Genomic DNA, 16,687 nt, shown 5'->3' with positions numbered 1-16,687 from the left:
AAGTGAGAGCACCACCCTGAGTTCAAGCCTCAGTATTGGTGTGCCACACAGACAGACACACACACACACAGAGGGATATATACTTATATAGAGAGATATATAGACATAGATAGAGATAGAGATAGAAATATTATGAAGAAATGAGGAAACTCAGATGCCATAGGTGATGTCTTACTTGGATTGTCCCCACAGGGCCTGCCAAAGGGGCTTCTGTGGCTTTCGCATCTTGGGGAGATCCTGCAGCACTCTGGGGGTCTTCATTTCGAGTATGAACTGGAGAAAGCCCATCACTGCTGCTGTCTTCTTCAAAGGCAAAGGCATCTGTGGCCTTGGAGAAGCTCACCTGCTTCCCTAAGGAAGAGAAAACCCAAGACCCAGTTCAGTGATTGGGGAACCCCAGAGAGCTGTTTTAGGTACCCCTCTGTGGTTAGGGGTATTTTTACACATCACCTATGTGGCCAGCCTACATCTCTTCCTCCTGGCTTTTTTTTTGTTGTGGTTTTCCAAGTTCAAAAAGGAGTAAAGATTTTTTTTTTAAATGACTCAATTTCCTCAATGAGAACTTGTGTTTCTAACCATTGTCTGCTGGTCTGGGAGAATGAATGAATCATATATGAAAAGTTTATCATCATGTGTGAAGCTTTATTTTTAGCTCTTAGGCCTTTTCCCACATTTTCTATGGGTAGTGAGATCTTTCTCTGAAACCAGAGTGGACATGGTAGAGGAAAGCACACATCCTGAGTCTGCATCATGAGGGTAAGGGGAAGGTGCAGAAGATGGCTGCTCTCTCCCTAAGGTTTCTCAATGAGACAAAAACTGAAAAGACAGCATGCTGTTCAATTATCTTCAAGCAAAAAGCTGGTTACTTGGCACAAAATGTTTAACAAACTTTGTTAATAAGGGAACGTGTGGCCAGCTACTTCGTTTGAATTCCTAAGCGTCATGACTAGTTAATGTTAACTAGGGTATCCCAAAGAGCCCCTCAAACCAAACCATTGCCATTTATAAAAGTTGTGTCCTGGTCTGCTGCTGGTGGCTCACACCTGCAATCCTCACTACTCAGGTGGCTGAGATCTGAGCATCATGGTTCGAAGCCAGCCCAGGCAAAAAGGGCCATGAGACTCCCCTCTCCCATTAATCACCATGAAAGTGGGGCTGTGGCTGCAAGTGATCAAGTGCTAGCCTTGATGGGAAAAAAACAAGACAAACAAAACCCCAACAATTGAGGAAAAGCATCCAGACCCTGAGTTTAAGTCCCCTTACAGACAAAAAAAACAGTATATCCCAGAAACGTGTCTGGATGCTTATATGTGTTTATTAGTGAGATTTTTCTTAGCATCTTTGAGTAGATTTTGCAAGTAATCAATAGCTCACTCATGCAGAGACTCTTACTCAGTCCCCCTGGCATGGTCCTTTTGGGGACCTGAACACATTGGCTTGAGAGAGGTTATCAGACCAGGTGGGCCTACAAGCACATCCCAAAGTGTCTTTTCCTCTGTGTATTGCCAACTTTCCTCTGCAAGGACATAATGTGCCCAAGCCACCGGGCTCCCTAACCCGACTGCAAGCAATGCCCTCTGAAAGGAATTCAGGCATTATCAGGAAGCTTTAGAAAGCCCGGTATTCTGCAGTCACACTCACAAGAACTTTTGACTCTTGCTAGGTGCAGATAAGAGAAAGCAGCCCTCACTGTAGCCAAGAGCAGAGCAATGGGAAGCTGGAAGGAATGGAACAATGTGGCTTGAGGCTTGTCAACACCACCACCACTGGCATCTGTCACAGACCCTCACACAGACATCCGAGTGTCAAATCAGGAAAGAGGCCAGGCCAGGCCAGGGCAATGGAAACTTTGGTAACCTGCCTCATGGGAACCCTACTAACCTGGAGACACTTGGCTTTACCACCAGCCACTTATAAAAGTTATTTATTCATTTGTTATAATTATAAAAATAATATGGAGTATAATTTTAAAAATTCAAGTTATATCAAATACCTAGTGCATACCATCCATTTCAAGTAAATACATTCCTGTCTCTTTTAGATTTAACTTTATGTATCCAGAAAGATATAGACATACACATTGAAGAGGCATTCTATACAGATAAGATTGGGTGAAATCTGCTACTCGAGCCAGGGCTGAGGTTCAGTGGTAAAGAACTTGGTATAGCATGTGTAGTGCCCTAGGTTTTATTCCCAGCCCAGGAAATTAAAAAAAAATATATATATATATCTGAAACTTGCCTTTCCCCTCCTTCCACGGCGTTTCTTAGAGATCTTTCCAGATGGGAACATAGAGCCCTTCTTTATTTTTAAAATAGATATGTATTATTCCATTAGACTTGTGGGAAGTTTTATTTTTAATTTATCCCTGCCCCCTTTTTTCATCAACTGTAAAATTTCACAATAAGAATACAGAAAATATTTAGTAGGACCTGAAATGACTAGATGTTGGCCTTTTCTGTATATTGTTTTTGCCTGTTCTTTTTGGTACTGGGGATAGAACTCAGGGTATTGTACTTGCTGGGCAAATGCTTTACCACCGGGCTACATCCCAACCTTAGCCTGTCCTCATTATTGTGTACACAAGCTGCTCATCTTCTACCAAGGAGGTTTCACTGGGTCTTTGACAAATGCCATTTTTTTTCTTAGAGATCAGGGTTCTCTCTTCTCCATTGGAACTCTATCCCTAAATGCCTCCCTCCTTTAAGAATCCAGACTTTGTGCATATTATCTCTTCTTTCTTTTCTCCTCACACATTATAGGTGCCTTATGTGTCACCTTCCTGTGACATGAGTAATTTTCTGTGCCATTTGTCCGTTCTCCAGATCATTGGCCTGCGATCTCCTAAAGAAGATATCTGAGGCTCAGGCTCAAAATGGTATAGGAAGTCAGAACAGAGCCTCATTTTCTTGCCTCAGTTTTTCCATAGTGTGACATTGTCAGGTCCCCTCCACAGGGCCATTTAGGGACTGAATGAAGATTTAAGTCTCCAGTGCTGTAAATTAGTATACCCTTACACCATGACACTAGAAGGAGGTGAGCTCAGAAAGAGGTTCTGGACGGATATAGAAAAGCCTAGAAGGAGAATTCTTTGTAGCTTCAACCAACTACAGATTGAAAATATTAAGGGGAAGCCTTCTGTCTGTACTGAACATTAGAGATACTCTTTTCTTGCCATTTCTCCCTAAATAAAAAAACATAACAATTTTTATATAGCATTTACATAGAATTTAGGTATTACAAATCAAGTGAGATTTAAACTGTCAGGGAGGACAAGTTATAACAGACAAACACATAGGATTTTGATGTTCTCAGGAAGGTCCTGGAACCCCTGCAGGTACTGAGGCATCACTGTCTGTATTAATCTGTCCAATTTTCCCCAGGGCTGAAGGAAACATTTCTCAGTACATTCATTTCCACCCTGGGCATTTTCAGAGGTACAGAGACAAGCTGAAGTGGAATCAGATAAGATGTGGAGAGGAGAGGACACCTAAGAAAGGCCTAAGCAAACGGCTATCTCTGTATCTTCATGGGGGACACAATCAGAGAATTTGTCAGGGATAGACTGCCAGGGAAGTGTTGGTGGCAGTCATACAGAGCAGATAGTGACACTAGGTTGACCAAGAAGTCTCTGGGAGGAGAGAGAGGAATTCTCTTGAAGGAGCAGGGGTGGGTTTTCCTGGAGGAGGGGAGATTGACTTCAGCCTAGAACGACAATCAACTGTGATTAGCACCTAGAAAGGGAGAGGGACATTTGATAATGATGGTGAAGAGAATAGAATAGATACTATATAGTGTCCAAGAGCACAAATGGAGTGGGAAGTGTGAAACACAAACGACCATCCAGGGAAAACTATTATCTTAAGAGCCAATCCTTGTACAGCTAGAATCCTAAAGGAATGCACTTCCTTAGGTAACATCTACCATTAAAGAGAGTCCCCACCTAAGTCAGTGACAGGAAGAAGCCTTGAATATCTGCTACTAAATACAAGGTCCACACTCACCTAAACAAAGCAACTGAGTCCCAAGACCCCAAATATGACCTTCTATCTGGTGTCTAAGACATTGTGACATCATCCTAACCCACAAATGCACTGAGCACCACTCAGGACAATTCAGGCACCTGAATGCTACTAATCACCACTGTTTTGGGGCTGTACATGGCTTGGATTTTCCATGGCTGGGACGGAAGATGAGGGGAAGGGTAGGCACAGTTGTATAACCATTTAGTTCCATATGAGCCATAGCAGGGGTGGGGTTGGGGGGCAGAGAACATGTGCCAGTGGGCTTCCTCTCGCTGCTACCTGTGAAGTGTTTGGTGGATGTTGGCTCTGGAGTCAGACATCCTTGGGTGTTTGTTCCTTGATTGTACTGCGTTAACTGTCGTGTGAGTATTGGCAACTTTCTCAACCTCTTGGAGCCTCAGTCTCCTGTTCTATATAATAGGAAGCTTCATCACTACCTCCTGGGGTTTTCAGGGATGAAATAACGTAGATTGAACTGAGATGCTGGCAGAAGTATTTCACAACTTCTGGCTTGCTGGTTGCTACTTGCCCACTTGAGGCAGGGTTCCTGTTCACTTTTTTGTTTGTTTACTTGTTCACTGGAGATGGAGTCTCTGGGACTTTTCTGCCCAGGCTTATAGATACTTCAGTCTTCCCAAGAACCTAGAGCCAACCCTGGCTCAGTGACTCTTTGGTTAGGGGCATTGGCTGATCTCAAATTTAATATTCAAAAAAATGAAATGAGCACCTTGGAAAAAGCATATTCTATGTGTACCTCACAAAGAGCAGCATAAGTGCAGAGGCAGTAAATCTAGTTTATTCGTGACCCTCCTTCCCCAAAGCAGGGGACTGAACAAGTGGACACAGTGATCTCTCCTGGTGTAAGCCAGGCTCCTGCAGAGCAGAAAGATGACTTTATCTGACTGCCCCTGGAATATCTGCATCTGTCCTTTTGCTTTGTGACCCTGGGCCTCTGCCCCAGTCTCCCCCAGTGTGAGGCTGGCTGGGAGCTGTTGGAGCCCAGGGCTGGCTATCTTTCTGTAGTGTGATGACAGGAACCTGTTTGGGAAGTTCTGACATCATCCTATGGCTATGCCCAGAGGGGGAGGGGACTGGCTCTGGGCTTTGGCTCCCTGGGGACTTGGGGCTGGCGAGTGACTCTGAGCTCCCCCTGGACTTGATTAGATGACTGAGTCAGCTGTACACAAACATTTCAGACTCCAAGATTATATAGTGAGGCAGTTGGAGCCTTTTTACCTTTCTACTAGGACCTAGGATAAGAAGCTAGAAAGCCAGGGGGATGGGCAGAGGACATGGGTGGGTGGGTGGGAAAATGGACCACCAGGCTTATCTACTTGATAGATAGTTAGCTATGTTTGCCATAGCTGAGAGAGAGAGAGTTATTTTATTTAATTTTTCCATTTCCTGGAATTCATGTCTATAAATGGTATTTTTAAGAAATATTTAAGTAGTTGTACAAAGGAGGTACCTTTTAACAAAGCAGATGATGAATACAATGTATCTTGATCAGAGTGACATCCCCCCAACACTGTCACTCCCTCTTTGATCCATTACCACGACAGACCAACAACTCCTACCACTGCCTTGAAAGACAATGAAACAAACTTTCTATTTCCTAAGAGCAAACAAATATCACCAATGTGTGACATGTAGCTATTATTTATATGGAACTATAAAGATACTTGGATAGACCCAGTACCACAGTGTGGGGTCAACAAACAGATGCAATTATATAGCCGGAGTGGGTATCCCCTATTCTGTAAAAGGATCTGATGACTGCATCACAGAAACAGGTATAGGCAGGTGTTCGGATGGAGAAGGATTCCTTTTCTTCAGAAAGTTCTACCTAGGGACTCATAAATCAGGAAAATAGCTAATTACTATATATATATATATTATATATAATGCATATATATATATATATATGCATCCTGCATCAGTTCTGAAGGTTAAAAGTCAGGAAGAAGGAATTTTATCATATATGAGTTCAAATTACTCCTTGTCTCTTTGTGTAAGGCACCATCCACTCAGGCCTTCCCAGTACCTGAGGTCTTTCCTCAATGCCCACCCTCCTTGACCATGTCCTGTCCACCTCTGGGCAGAGCAGAGATAACCGAATCAGGCCTGCCAAATCAGCAGGCAGCACAACCCACCTTCCTCCTCTTCCTTCTCAGTCTCTCCCACACTCTTCAGAGCTCCCCAGCTCCTGGATTCTCTAGCCTCTCTCCCTCTCTTTCCCAGGACTCTTCCTTAGAAGAGTATTTGTCATGTATGCTTGCATGTATTTCTTTCCCCAAGGATCAGCTGTACTTTGGAAGTGATTTCTCATTGTGGAATGATAGAATTTTGCCCATGAGAAAGTTATGCCAAAGTAAACGTTTTCCTTCTTATGCCAAAGCAAACAATCTTACCATCTGACTTAGGGCCATAGTTATTGTATATGTGCCTTTAAAATGGATGGTTACAGAATGTCCAGGACTTCCAGAGTGCTGGAATATGGAATGGATGGCTAGTGAGAAGAAGGGTTTTTGTTAGAAACTGAGAGCATGGATGGGTTAACAGGTGATTCTGTAACAGCTTTGGTACATGCTGTTTACTTTAAAGAATTCAGGGGAGATTTAAACCAAACCAAACCAAAAAAATACCTATTTATCTTTGGCCACAAAGGTCATTTTTCTGAATCAGAGGTTAGAGTTAGTCAAAGGTAACTGGAAAATCTGACTCAAGTACAAGACCTGATTTCATTGAAGAACAAGGTGAAAGAAAGAGAAGGAGGAGATTGACATTTGCAGTTAGAAGTCAGGACCCTCTTATTGTCTGAAGAGTTGGGAAACCCAGCTGGATATTGTTGCACTCCAGCCAGAAGTCAGGTGTCTAGACAATAAACAGCTTCCCTGGGATGTAAAGGAGGATGGGGTCAAGTAAAAATAAAAGCTTGGAGGACCAACAAGAGAAAAGCTTCCGGGGTTTACTGCAATAGGGTTTGTAGCAGACAAAGAAATTAAAATGAATAGATATTTAAAAAGCCAGACTCAGATATCAGAAACAGGAAATAGAACCCCCCAAACCAAAGGAACAGGCTCCCTATATTTTTAGATGGTAAATAACAAAGACAGAGAGATACAGAAGAGCAGGTTATATTTGCTCTCTTTTCTACAAACACTTCATATATGCAGAGAAGCAGAAAAATGAGATCCAAACCTGGGGATAGGAAGCCCTAAAGCTCACATGTTCTCCTTATATTTTGGTTAGGGCCAAATGAATCCCCTTATTTGAGAATAATGAGCAGCACCCATCTTGGCTGCCTGGAACCATTGTCTAATGGTTGGGGATTGCTAGAGGACGACTGTGTATTTCCACAGCTCAGAAAGAATAAAGACAATAGCTACCAGCTACCATTTGGAGTCTTTTCTTCCCAGATTCTGTTTGGGGAGTGGGCAATATTCCTCCCTCTTTTCCCTCTCATTCTCGCTTTAACTTGTTACACTAAAATAAATCCTTGCTAAAACGTCCAACTTGTGAGACTTTCTTGCTTGTGAGACACCTTGAGGGGAAACTTGATCCACCATCCAGTGTTACCCCTAGAAAAATTAACTTACTAATGATCATTCACAGGTGAATAAGGCCTTGCTAGATGCTGATGTGTTATTTCTTTTTTCTTTCTTTCTTTTGGAGGGGGGTTATGCTGATCCTGGGGCTTGATCTCAGGGCCTAGGCATTGTCCCTGAGCTTTTGTGCTTAAGATTACTGTTCTACTACTTTGAACCACAGAGCCATTTCCACTATTTTTGTAGTTAACTGGAGATGAGAATCTCATGAACTTTCCTGCCCAGGCTGGCTCTGAACCACGATCCTCAGATCTCAGCCTCCTGAGTAGCTAGGATTACAAGCATGAGCCACTGATACCCGGCCTATGTGTTATTTATGTGCCATTATAAATCATCACTCCATATAACATTATGTGGTTCAGTCAGTGCTCTGGACTAAACTTGAGTCAGGGTTTCCTTTGAAAGGCAAACAGAGCTGGACTGAGACGGGACCATAAGGAAGCCGATACTCTACTATTCTGTACAGGCCATTATTGAGAAGGGCCTGGGATTCCTCCAGCTGAATTTTGCAAACTCTCTTGGCTTAGACAACCAATTAAAAGTCTAGAAGTCACCCTACAGGAGAGGAAAATGGAGGGCAGAAAAATTTGGAGGGGGAAATGACTTAGTATGGTCCTTTAAGCAGCTATATGTCTGGGAATGAGAAGAAAAATTTCCCAATGGGGAGGGGGATTAGCTGTCAAAATCCCCTTCCTTGGTTGGAAGAGGGTCTAGATAAGAGGGGAACGGTTGCCGAAGTGACCGTCTCTGGTGAAGTTGGGAAGGAGGGAGACATTGACAGAGTGGGCCTCTCAGAGCTTGGCAGAAACACAAAAACACAGCTGGGGAAAGAGCTGGGAAATGTAAACACAACTGGAATGGCGCGTGGACAGAGATGGGAAAATACACAGAGGCTGGAAGAATGATACACTGCACAGGCCCGAGTCATCACCCTGTCAGGGATGGGATGGAATCACAGGGACAGGTGGAAGAGTGGGTGGGGGTGATTTTTGTTGCAAACAGGGCTACAACTGGTCTGATCTGTAAGCAACCTTACAAAATCGCTGCCATACAATGTGGCCATTTGCTCATAAAACTCGTAAGCATGTAGGACAGATCATTGCTGTGAAGGAGGATGCCTGGGTGGAGAATCGCTGCTTAATTCTCGACTGGTGCCTATCTCTGGAGTTTTCTTTCCTTCTGTGTCTTCTGAATTGTCTTAAATATTATAGTATGAGAGCCTCACGTTTGGACTTCTCTTTCTATGCATCTTCACTTTCCTTTGTCTCTCCTCTTCCAGTAGAACAGTTCCCTGCCCTATTTTTACATATATCACAGTTAACTTTTATTATTATATATAATATACATATCCTATTTTATTTTTGCTTATTTTCTGTGTCTCCTCATTAGATCAGCAGAAATCTTTATATATTGCTGGCTGATAATAGACCAAGAACTTAGAGCCTGGCATATATAAGGTTATCCATGAATCCTTTAAATGCAGCAATGAGTGACTGTGATGACAGCCTTATGTGCACACCAACAACACAATTTGTATTTTATGCTGAAGGCTCTCAAGTCTGAACTTCCATACCAAATCTTTCTCTGGAACTCTGTTTCTATATATTGTACACTTATTCTCTGCCCATGAATTTGATGGGCTGTCCTCCACCCCCAAATTCAACATTTCAAAGTAAGAATTTCTCATCTCTCTTCAGATCTGTTCTTCCATCCATTGTCCTGGTTTGGAGTATGGCAGAATCTTTTACCCACTTGCCCAAGACAAGGCTGCTGTCATCTTGTCTACACTGACATCGTCTTGCTGAGCTAATCATGCCAAATCAACAATTTCACAAATTATTTCCAGATTCAGCGCCAAGACTCTTGCTTTGGCTCTCATAAGCAAAGTCAAATAGCTTCCTAATGGAGCTCTGTCTCTTGCCTGCCTCTCCTGAGTTCACACTGCAGCCAGCCAGCCTTCCTGCATGCCCAGCCCCCACTCTGTTCACAGACTCCACTCTCTCAGTTGCTGGAAAGGCTTCCCATGCTTCTCTACTGCTTTATTATTTTTAAAATTGTGTGTCCCCCTGTGGGGGATTTAGAAAAAATGTTTATATCTATTCCATTAATGATGAGGGCAACCTTGAATTTTGAACCTTTTCTCTGCTCTGAAGATAGAATTGAAGCTGTCTTTATTGTCTAACCAATGCTTGACTCACTATCCTTATTGTTCTTCTCTACCTCTCTCAGCTCAGCTAAGATATCACTTCTTGCAGGATCCTCAGAGAGGACTCACACATAGATAGCTCTATTCCTATGTCTTTTCAAAAAAATGTGTCATAGGAATGATGGTTTTCTTCCCCTACCCCTTCACCCTGCCCCCCTAGTCCTGGGGCTTGAACTCAGAGCCTGAGCACTGTCCTACGCCTCTTTCCTTACAAACAAAATTGCAAATTCCTTGGGAGTCAGAATGGATAGTAATTTGTAAATTGGTCATCAGCGTATAGCTAATTTAATACATCAATGCAATCTGTTTGGAGGAAAAGTAAAGCTTTGCTACTAAGGGGATTTTACAGATGGGGCCACTGAGACACAGAGAGATGAGGTGAGTCTTCCATGGCCATATGGTTCAGTCATGGAGTTCAGGTTGCACAACAAGGAAGATGGATTCTAAAGCTTGAAGATGGGGTTACAGCTTGTGATAGATCACTTGCCTTGTACGTGGGCAAGGTTTGATCCCCAACATCAAAGACGAAAGACCAAAAAAACCCAAAAAACAAAACCAGAACTGACCACAACAAATGATGCTCCAGCTCTCATGCAAATTCTTCTTAGAACCCAAACTAAGAGCCAAATTGAATTCAAGAAAAGACACAAGGCCAACATTATAGACAAATAAAATCATAAACTATTTCATAATCATAAACTAGCAAGACAGACTTTCGAACTTACGAAAAGAGAGGGCAAAAGACAAACCATATACATAATTATAAAAATAAAACAAAAAATGAAGCCTAACTCCAAGTCCTGAGAGTTAGAACTTTTTAAAAGCCAAGACTATATGCTACTTGAGGCTAATTCACTTTGAAATCCAGGAGGATAATGAAAATATCTAGGCTAAGGTAAATTCTCCAAATTAAGAGAAAATGTGAATACATAAAAAACCCTGGAGCCAGGCCCAGTGGCTCACTCCTATAATCCTAGCTACTCAGGAGGCTGAGATCTGAGGATCAAGGTTTAAAACCAGCCTGGGCACATACGGACCGGAGACTCTTGGCTCAAGGGTAGGGTGGTAGCCTTGAGCTGAAGAGCTCAGGGACAATGCCCAGGCCCAGAGTTCAAGCCCCAAACAACAAAAAAAGAAAACCCTGGATCGAATGGCAGAAAATCTAAGTAGAACTTCCTCCTCCTCTTCTTCTTCTTCTTCTTCTTCTTCTTCTTCTTCTTCTTCTTCTTCTTCTTCTTCTTCTTCTTCTTCTTCTTCTCCTTCTCCTTCTCCTTCTCCTTCTCCTTCTCCTTCTCCTTCTCCTTCTCCTTCTTCTTCTTCTTCTTCTTCTTCTTCGGCTTGAACTCAGGGCCTGAAAACCATACTTGGACTTTCGCAAGGCCAGAGCTCTATTACTTGTGTCACAACACCACTTCCTGCTTTTTCTATGTATATGGTACTGAGGAATGGAACCCCAATCTTTAACTATACTAGGCAAGCATTCTCCACTAGGACAAACTCCCCACCTATTTTTTGTTGTTGTTTTGACAGTCATGGGACTTAAACTCTGGTCTGTCCCTGAGCTCTTCACCTCAAGGTTACCACCCTACCCCTTGAGTCACAGCACCATTCTAAGAACTATTTCTCAAGGTGGCCCTGGGTCCCTATGATGCAAATAAACAATATTTTCAAGCAATAATCATGGAGATTATATTTAAATGCTTCTAACATGTAGATAGATATGAAAAGATAAGTATAAACTAGTTTAACTTCTGATGAGTTGTTATTTTTTTCTTTACAAATATGCAAAACAATAGGCACTTAAACTTGAAGATTAAGTTTTGAACTTTAGGCTGGGGATAAATATTATGATCCTTTCTTGTGATATTGAGCAGAGCAAGTGACAAGCCAATCCAACCAGCCACCAATCACAAGAGGAGATAATTTAGGCTCCACTTTGCTATGTCACTGGACAAGGATACTTGGTACATGGGTGCCATAAATTCATTTTCATCTGATAGCTTTCCCAGTTTAGGTTTGGATTATCAAAACATAACTATAATTTGTTAAGGAACATCTTGACGTGATATAAAAGAACATTGCGACAGCTTGGTCAGATTATTTATCAACACGGATGTGGCCCCTTCCTTGGTAGAGTTATTGGTGGGAAAGAGCTGCCCATTCCAGAGCAGAAGATACTTCTCTCAGCCCTACCTAATGGTTCTTACAGCAGAACCAGTGGAAGTGACGTGTTCATTTCCAAGTTAAGACTGCAAGAGTAGTGGCTGGGGCCTTCTCATTCTTCCTTTGGGTAGATTCATGAAGGAGCTGTGGGGCAGGCAAACAACAGGTCCACTGCCTGTGTTTCTAAATAAAGCTTTGCTGGAACATAGCCATACCCATGTGTTGACTTGTTGTTATGGTGACTTTCCCACTACAAGAGAAGAATTGGGCAGCTGTGACAGATGCAGCCTCAAGAATTTACTATCTACTCCTTTAAGAAAAAGCGTTGTTCTCTCTCTGGGGGATAATGGAGTGACAAGAAGGAAAGAGGTTGTCTGGAGGCTTGGCTGAAGTGAGAAATAAGCTTAATGTTAATCCAGAGAGGGTAATTCCAACTAAGGTCCAGCTAGGTGCAGAATCTCAAATAAAATACTAGAAATACTAGAATGATTTCTTAAAAATATTTCATGAAGCTGGGAGCTGGTGAGTCCCATCTGTAATCCCAGCTACTCAGGACGTAGATATCTGTGGACTATGGTTTAAAGACTGCCCAGGCAGGAAAATCCCTGTGAGACTCTTATCTCCAACTAACCACCAGAAAACCCCGAGTTCATATTCCATGACTGAGCCAAAAATCAGACAAACAAAAAAAAAATAAAACAAAAAATTTCATGACAACACATTTCCACAAAGTTATGTATGATTGCAAAAGGTGGCGTCATACAGAAGGCGATTCATACCGTCATCTTTTTCAAGCACTTTCAACACAGAGCATCCACCTAGCAAACCATTCCTAGAAAATGAACAGAGAAACACTTCCATCTCTATATCAAACACTCACACTGCATATAGGAGTGAATGACTACTGACATTTCCCCTTAAAAGAAGAAAAAGGATAAAAATATATAACAGCTTAACACAAAATGATTGTGACATATCACTTTTTTGTTTTACTTTGATACAAGGTCTGGCTGTGAAGCCTTGGCTGGTTTCCTATCTATTCTTTTTCTTTTTTTATTGTAATTAATAAAAGGGTTACATGATATTTGCCAGTCAGAAGGTGCATTAATTCACATATATTGATACCCTTTCACATGTCTTGGTCCCCATTACCCTCCTCTCCACCCCCCCCATCTTGGTTTTCCCCCCTTCCCTATCCAATTTCAAATAACCAAATACAAATAAATTCAATATATCAGATAACAAAGTGAGATACTGTAACAATATGAGATAACCAAGGGACAGAAAAAGAGATGAGAGATAACATAGTACATTAAGGACAACAATCATTCATTGTATGGCTTTTGTTTCAATATTCTGGAGGTCTTTTCAATTAGCTTCATACTATATGGCCTTATGTATCAAGGTTTTGCTCTATTGCAGGTCTCTGCTAGTAGAGCCCAAGGTTTCTACTGATTATGACAAATGAGGGGAACCATTGACCCTAATTTCCTTTGAGTCTGGCTTACTTCACTTAATATGATTTTTTCTAAGACTTTCCATTTCCTAACTAATGGGCCGATGTCATTTTTTCTGACAGCAGCATAGAATTCCATTGTGTACAAATACCACAACTTGTTGATCCACTCATCAACTGAGGGACATCTAGGTTGGTTCCATATATTTGCTATGGTGAATAATACTGCAATGAACATTGTTGTCGTAGTGGATTTAGTATGCCCTAGTTTCTGGATGGTTTTCCTATCTATTTTTCCTCCTCCTCCTCCTCCTCCTCCTCCTCCTCCTCCTCCTCCTCCTCCTCCTCCCTTATGTTGGCAGTGGGGCTGGACCTCAGGGTCTGACACTGTCCCTGAGTCTCTTAGTGCTCTATCACGTGAGCCAATTTTGGTTTTTGCATGGTTAATTTTAGTTAAGAGTCTCACAAATACTTTTCTGCTTGGGCTGGCCTGAACCACAATCCTCAGATCTCAGCCTTGTGAGTAGCTAGAGTTACAGGTGTGAACCTCCAGTGCCGGGTTTCCCTGGCTCTTTTGAATCATTGTATATATCAATAATAGTATTCAACTAGGTAATATAAACATGATTATTAAATTACATTGTATAAATGTCTCATTTATTGAATATATAAAAATTATATGTGCATTATATATCTCATATATAATTTTATATATAAAGTAGGGATTTGTATGTGATATAGATGATTTATATTTCCATATAATATATATTACATGCACTTAATATAAAATAAAATATAGTGGCTTCTATGTTTCAGATATTTTGGTTTATACGCTATAATGTAACAACACTACACTTGTACATAAAATTTTATATAATTTATATGATATATTTGCAAAGAAAATATATGAAAATATATTTATATATTATACATGTATATTATTAATTTCTACATATGCTTTTGATTTATAGAGCTATGACTTTAATGTACCTAGGCTCCTTAAGATAAACTTAAAAACTTATTGGAAGGGGGTCCTGAGAGTGTGGCCTAGTGGTAGTGTGCTCACCTAGCATGCACAAAGCCCTGGGTTCGATTCCTTCAAGCCATATACACAGAAAAAGCCAAAAGTGGTGCTGTGGCTCAAGGGGTAGAGTACTAGCCTTGAGAAAGCCCAAAGATAGTACCCATGCCCTGAGTTCAAGCCATAGGATTAGCAAAAACAACAAAAACCCACAAAACTTATTGGCAGCATTGAAGAAGTCTTTAAAGATGCCTAGTTCTAGAATAATGTACAAAATTATGAGGTTTTTCCCACGTCAACAATGATCCACATGGCTTTACTTAAGCTAACACCAATTTTGTCAAAGAAAATTAAAGAACATTTAAATAAATGGAGAGCAGTATTCTATTTCTGATATGAAAAGACAATATATTTTAAACATAAATTAACCTATAAATTCATTGCAATCTCATACTTGATTCTATCAGAATTGAAGTTGGCACTTGAAAACCTGACTCTAATTTTCCTCTATAATATACCGTTGAAAGCAGTCAAGAAATGTTAGGGAAAAAACCCACACTATTATAAAGAAGCTTTTGAGGGTGAATTTAACATAAAACATAAAATATATCAGAAAATTATAGAAAGATAACATTAAACCTACCTCCTAAACCAAGTCCTTCAATAATTTCAGATGTACTCTGGATTTAAATACAAAAATGAATTACTCATCTATAACTGTTAGAAGATTGTCTAGGTGAACAAGCTGTATGCTTGATAATATTTTCAACATAGAGAAATGACCAGAGAAAAGATAGAATTAAAATTGTTTTAGGTAAAAATCATTACACACAAAATCAGCAATACTAAAGGGAAAAGGACCAATTGGTAAAAAGACAAGCACTGTGTGTGTGTCGGGGGAAAGATACTATATAAATAGTATTAACATAGCAGTAAAAAAGGAACAAGCCCAGCAGGAAAACAAAAAAAAACCCACTGATTGCAAGTGATGTGCAATCACCTAAAAAATACAATTTCACAATATACTGAAAAGTGCAATATAAAAAGGCAGTTTTGCCTATCAGAGCAAAATTAATAAGTTTACAAGTATGGAATAGAAGGTTCTAGGAAATGATGGCAGATGGAGATATTTTTCCCATCTGACATTATATCAGAATAACAACGGTAAAATTCAGTCTTGAGATCTCTAGGTCAAGTTCAAGGGCACAAGAGATGCAGGATGCAGAAAAGAAAGCATCATACTTGAATATCTAGGTAGGCGCTGACAGATGATTACTGACTCTCCTAGAGTTCACATGATCATGTTTATAGGTATTAAGGGCAAGGACATAGGGCCTCAGAGTGGGCGAGTAAGAGTGTGATTTTAGAACCTAGGTCAACTTGATGAGAAAATTCATAATAAACTTAGTTTGGAAACAAAACACCCTTGCCCATTCTTTTGGATACTGTGTCAAAACATTAAAATATTATATTGTACAATAAGATGTATTATTAAATCTCTGAGCAGCCTATAGGCCTCATTGAAAGCAAGTCAGTTTACCTATGGGGATTTGAAGCTTCCCTTTGTCCCTTTCACTTGAGTACCCTTGAGTATCACTTAACCCTTCCCTGAAGGAATTCAATATGTGCACTCTGCTTGTGTTATCTTGAGGAGACTACAAAAAAACATCCCTGTCTTCAAAAGGAAGCTGAAGCATCTGGACCATCAATTCTAAAGTGGGGACGCTTTAGTGGAAGGATGCTTGGAGGGTTATGTCTACATGGCCTGCATTGACCTTTCATTGGAATAGTTGTGGATGAATTTCTCCCTCATCCCCCAGCATCTCTGGCTGGGAGGCAGGATAGCAAGGCATGATAGCATGCATAGCTCTGGTCTAGAGACTAGGCCTCCTCCCCTCCCCATAAAGTCCCTGGTGCATCAGCCTCTGCTGCCCCGAGGGCTCTCAAGCACCCAGGACGCATGTGCTATGTTCTAGCTACCTTTGATGGCTTGCTTCACAGTGGAATCCACCGGGAGAATGTTCTTCTCCACCAGTTCCAGAGGCCCTGGTCGGAGCGCGATCTTTTCGTTGAGATCATCTGAGAGGCGAGCTCTTTTCAGCTTCATCTGAGCAGTGGTGGGAATGGATCTTTCTGCAGCAGAGGCTGATGGGTTGAAAGGCAAAGGGATCCGTTTTTAGAATCTGTGGTCTTCTTTCTTTTTTTGTT

The 16,687-nt window shown here is 41.2% G+C and overlaps 1 protein-coding gene across 3 annotated transcripts in view; it reads right to left on the bottom strand.

The window, feature by feature from the left end:
• Positions 1-16,687, bottom strand: part of Myocd (myocardin) — a 78,418-nt gene that overhangs the window by 24,084 nt on the left and 37,647 nt on the right. For all 3 annotated transcript variants that reach the window (XM_090349550.1, XM_090349551.1, XM_090349549.1), the window contains exons 5-6: positions 16,460-16,624; positions 176-351 (exon numbers count right to left, since the gene is read on the bottom strand). In XM_090349550.1, coding sequence (XP_090205676.1) covers positions 176-351; positions 16,460-16,624 — 341 coding nt within the window. The remainder of the gene's footprint in view (positions 1-175; positions 352-16,459; positions 16,625-16,687) is intronic.

Source organism: Megascapheus bottae, chromosome 17 (genome assembly GCF_031878675.1).
Source record: "Megascapheus bottae isolate mThoBot1 chromosome 17, mThoBot2.hap1, whole genome shotgun sequence".
Classification (NCBI taxonomy): domain Eukaryota; kingdom Metazoa; phylum Chordata; class Mammalia; order Rodentia; family Geomyidae; genus Megascapheus; species Megascapheus bottae.
The sequence above is the reverse complement of the archived record's forward strand: the minus strand, read 5'-3'. Positions and strand labels throughout refer to the sequence as shown.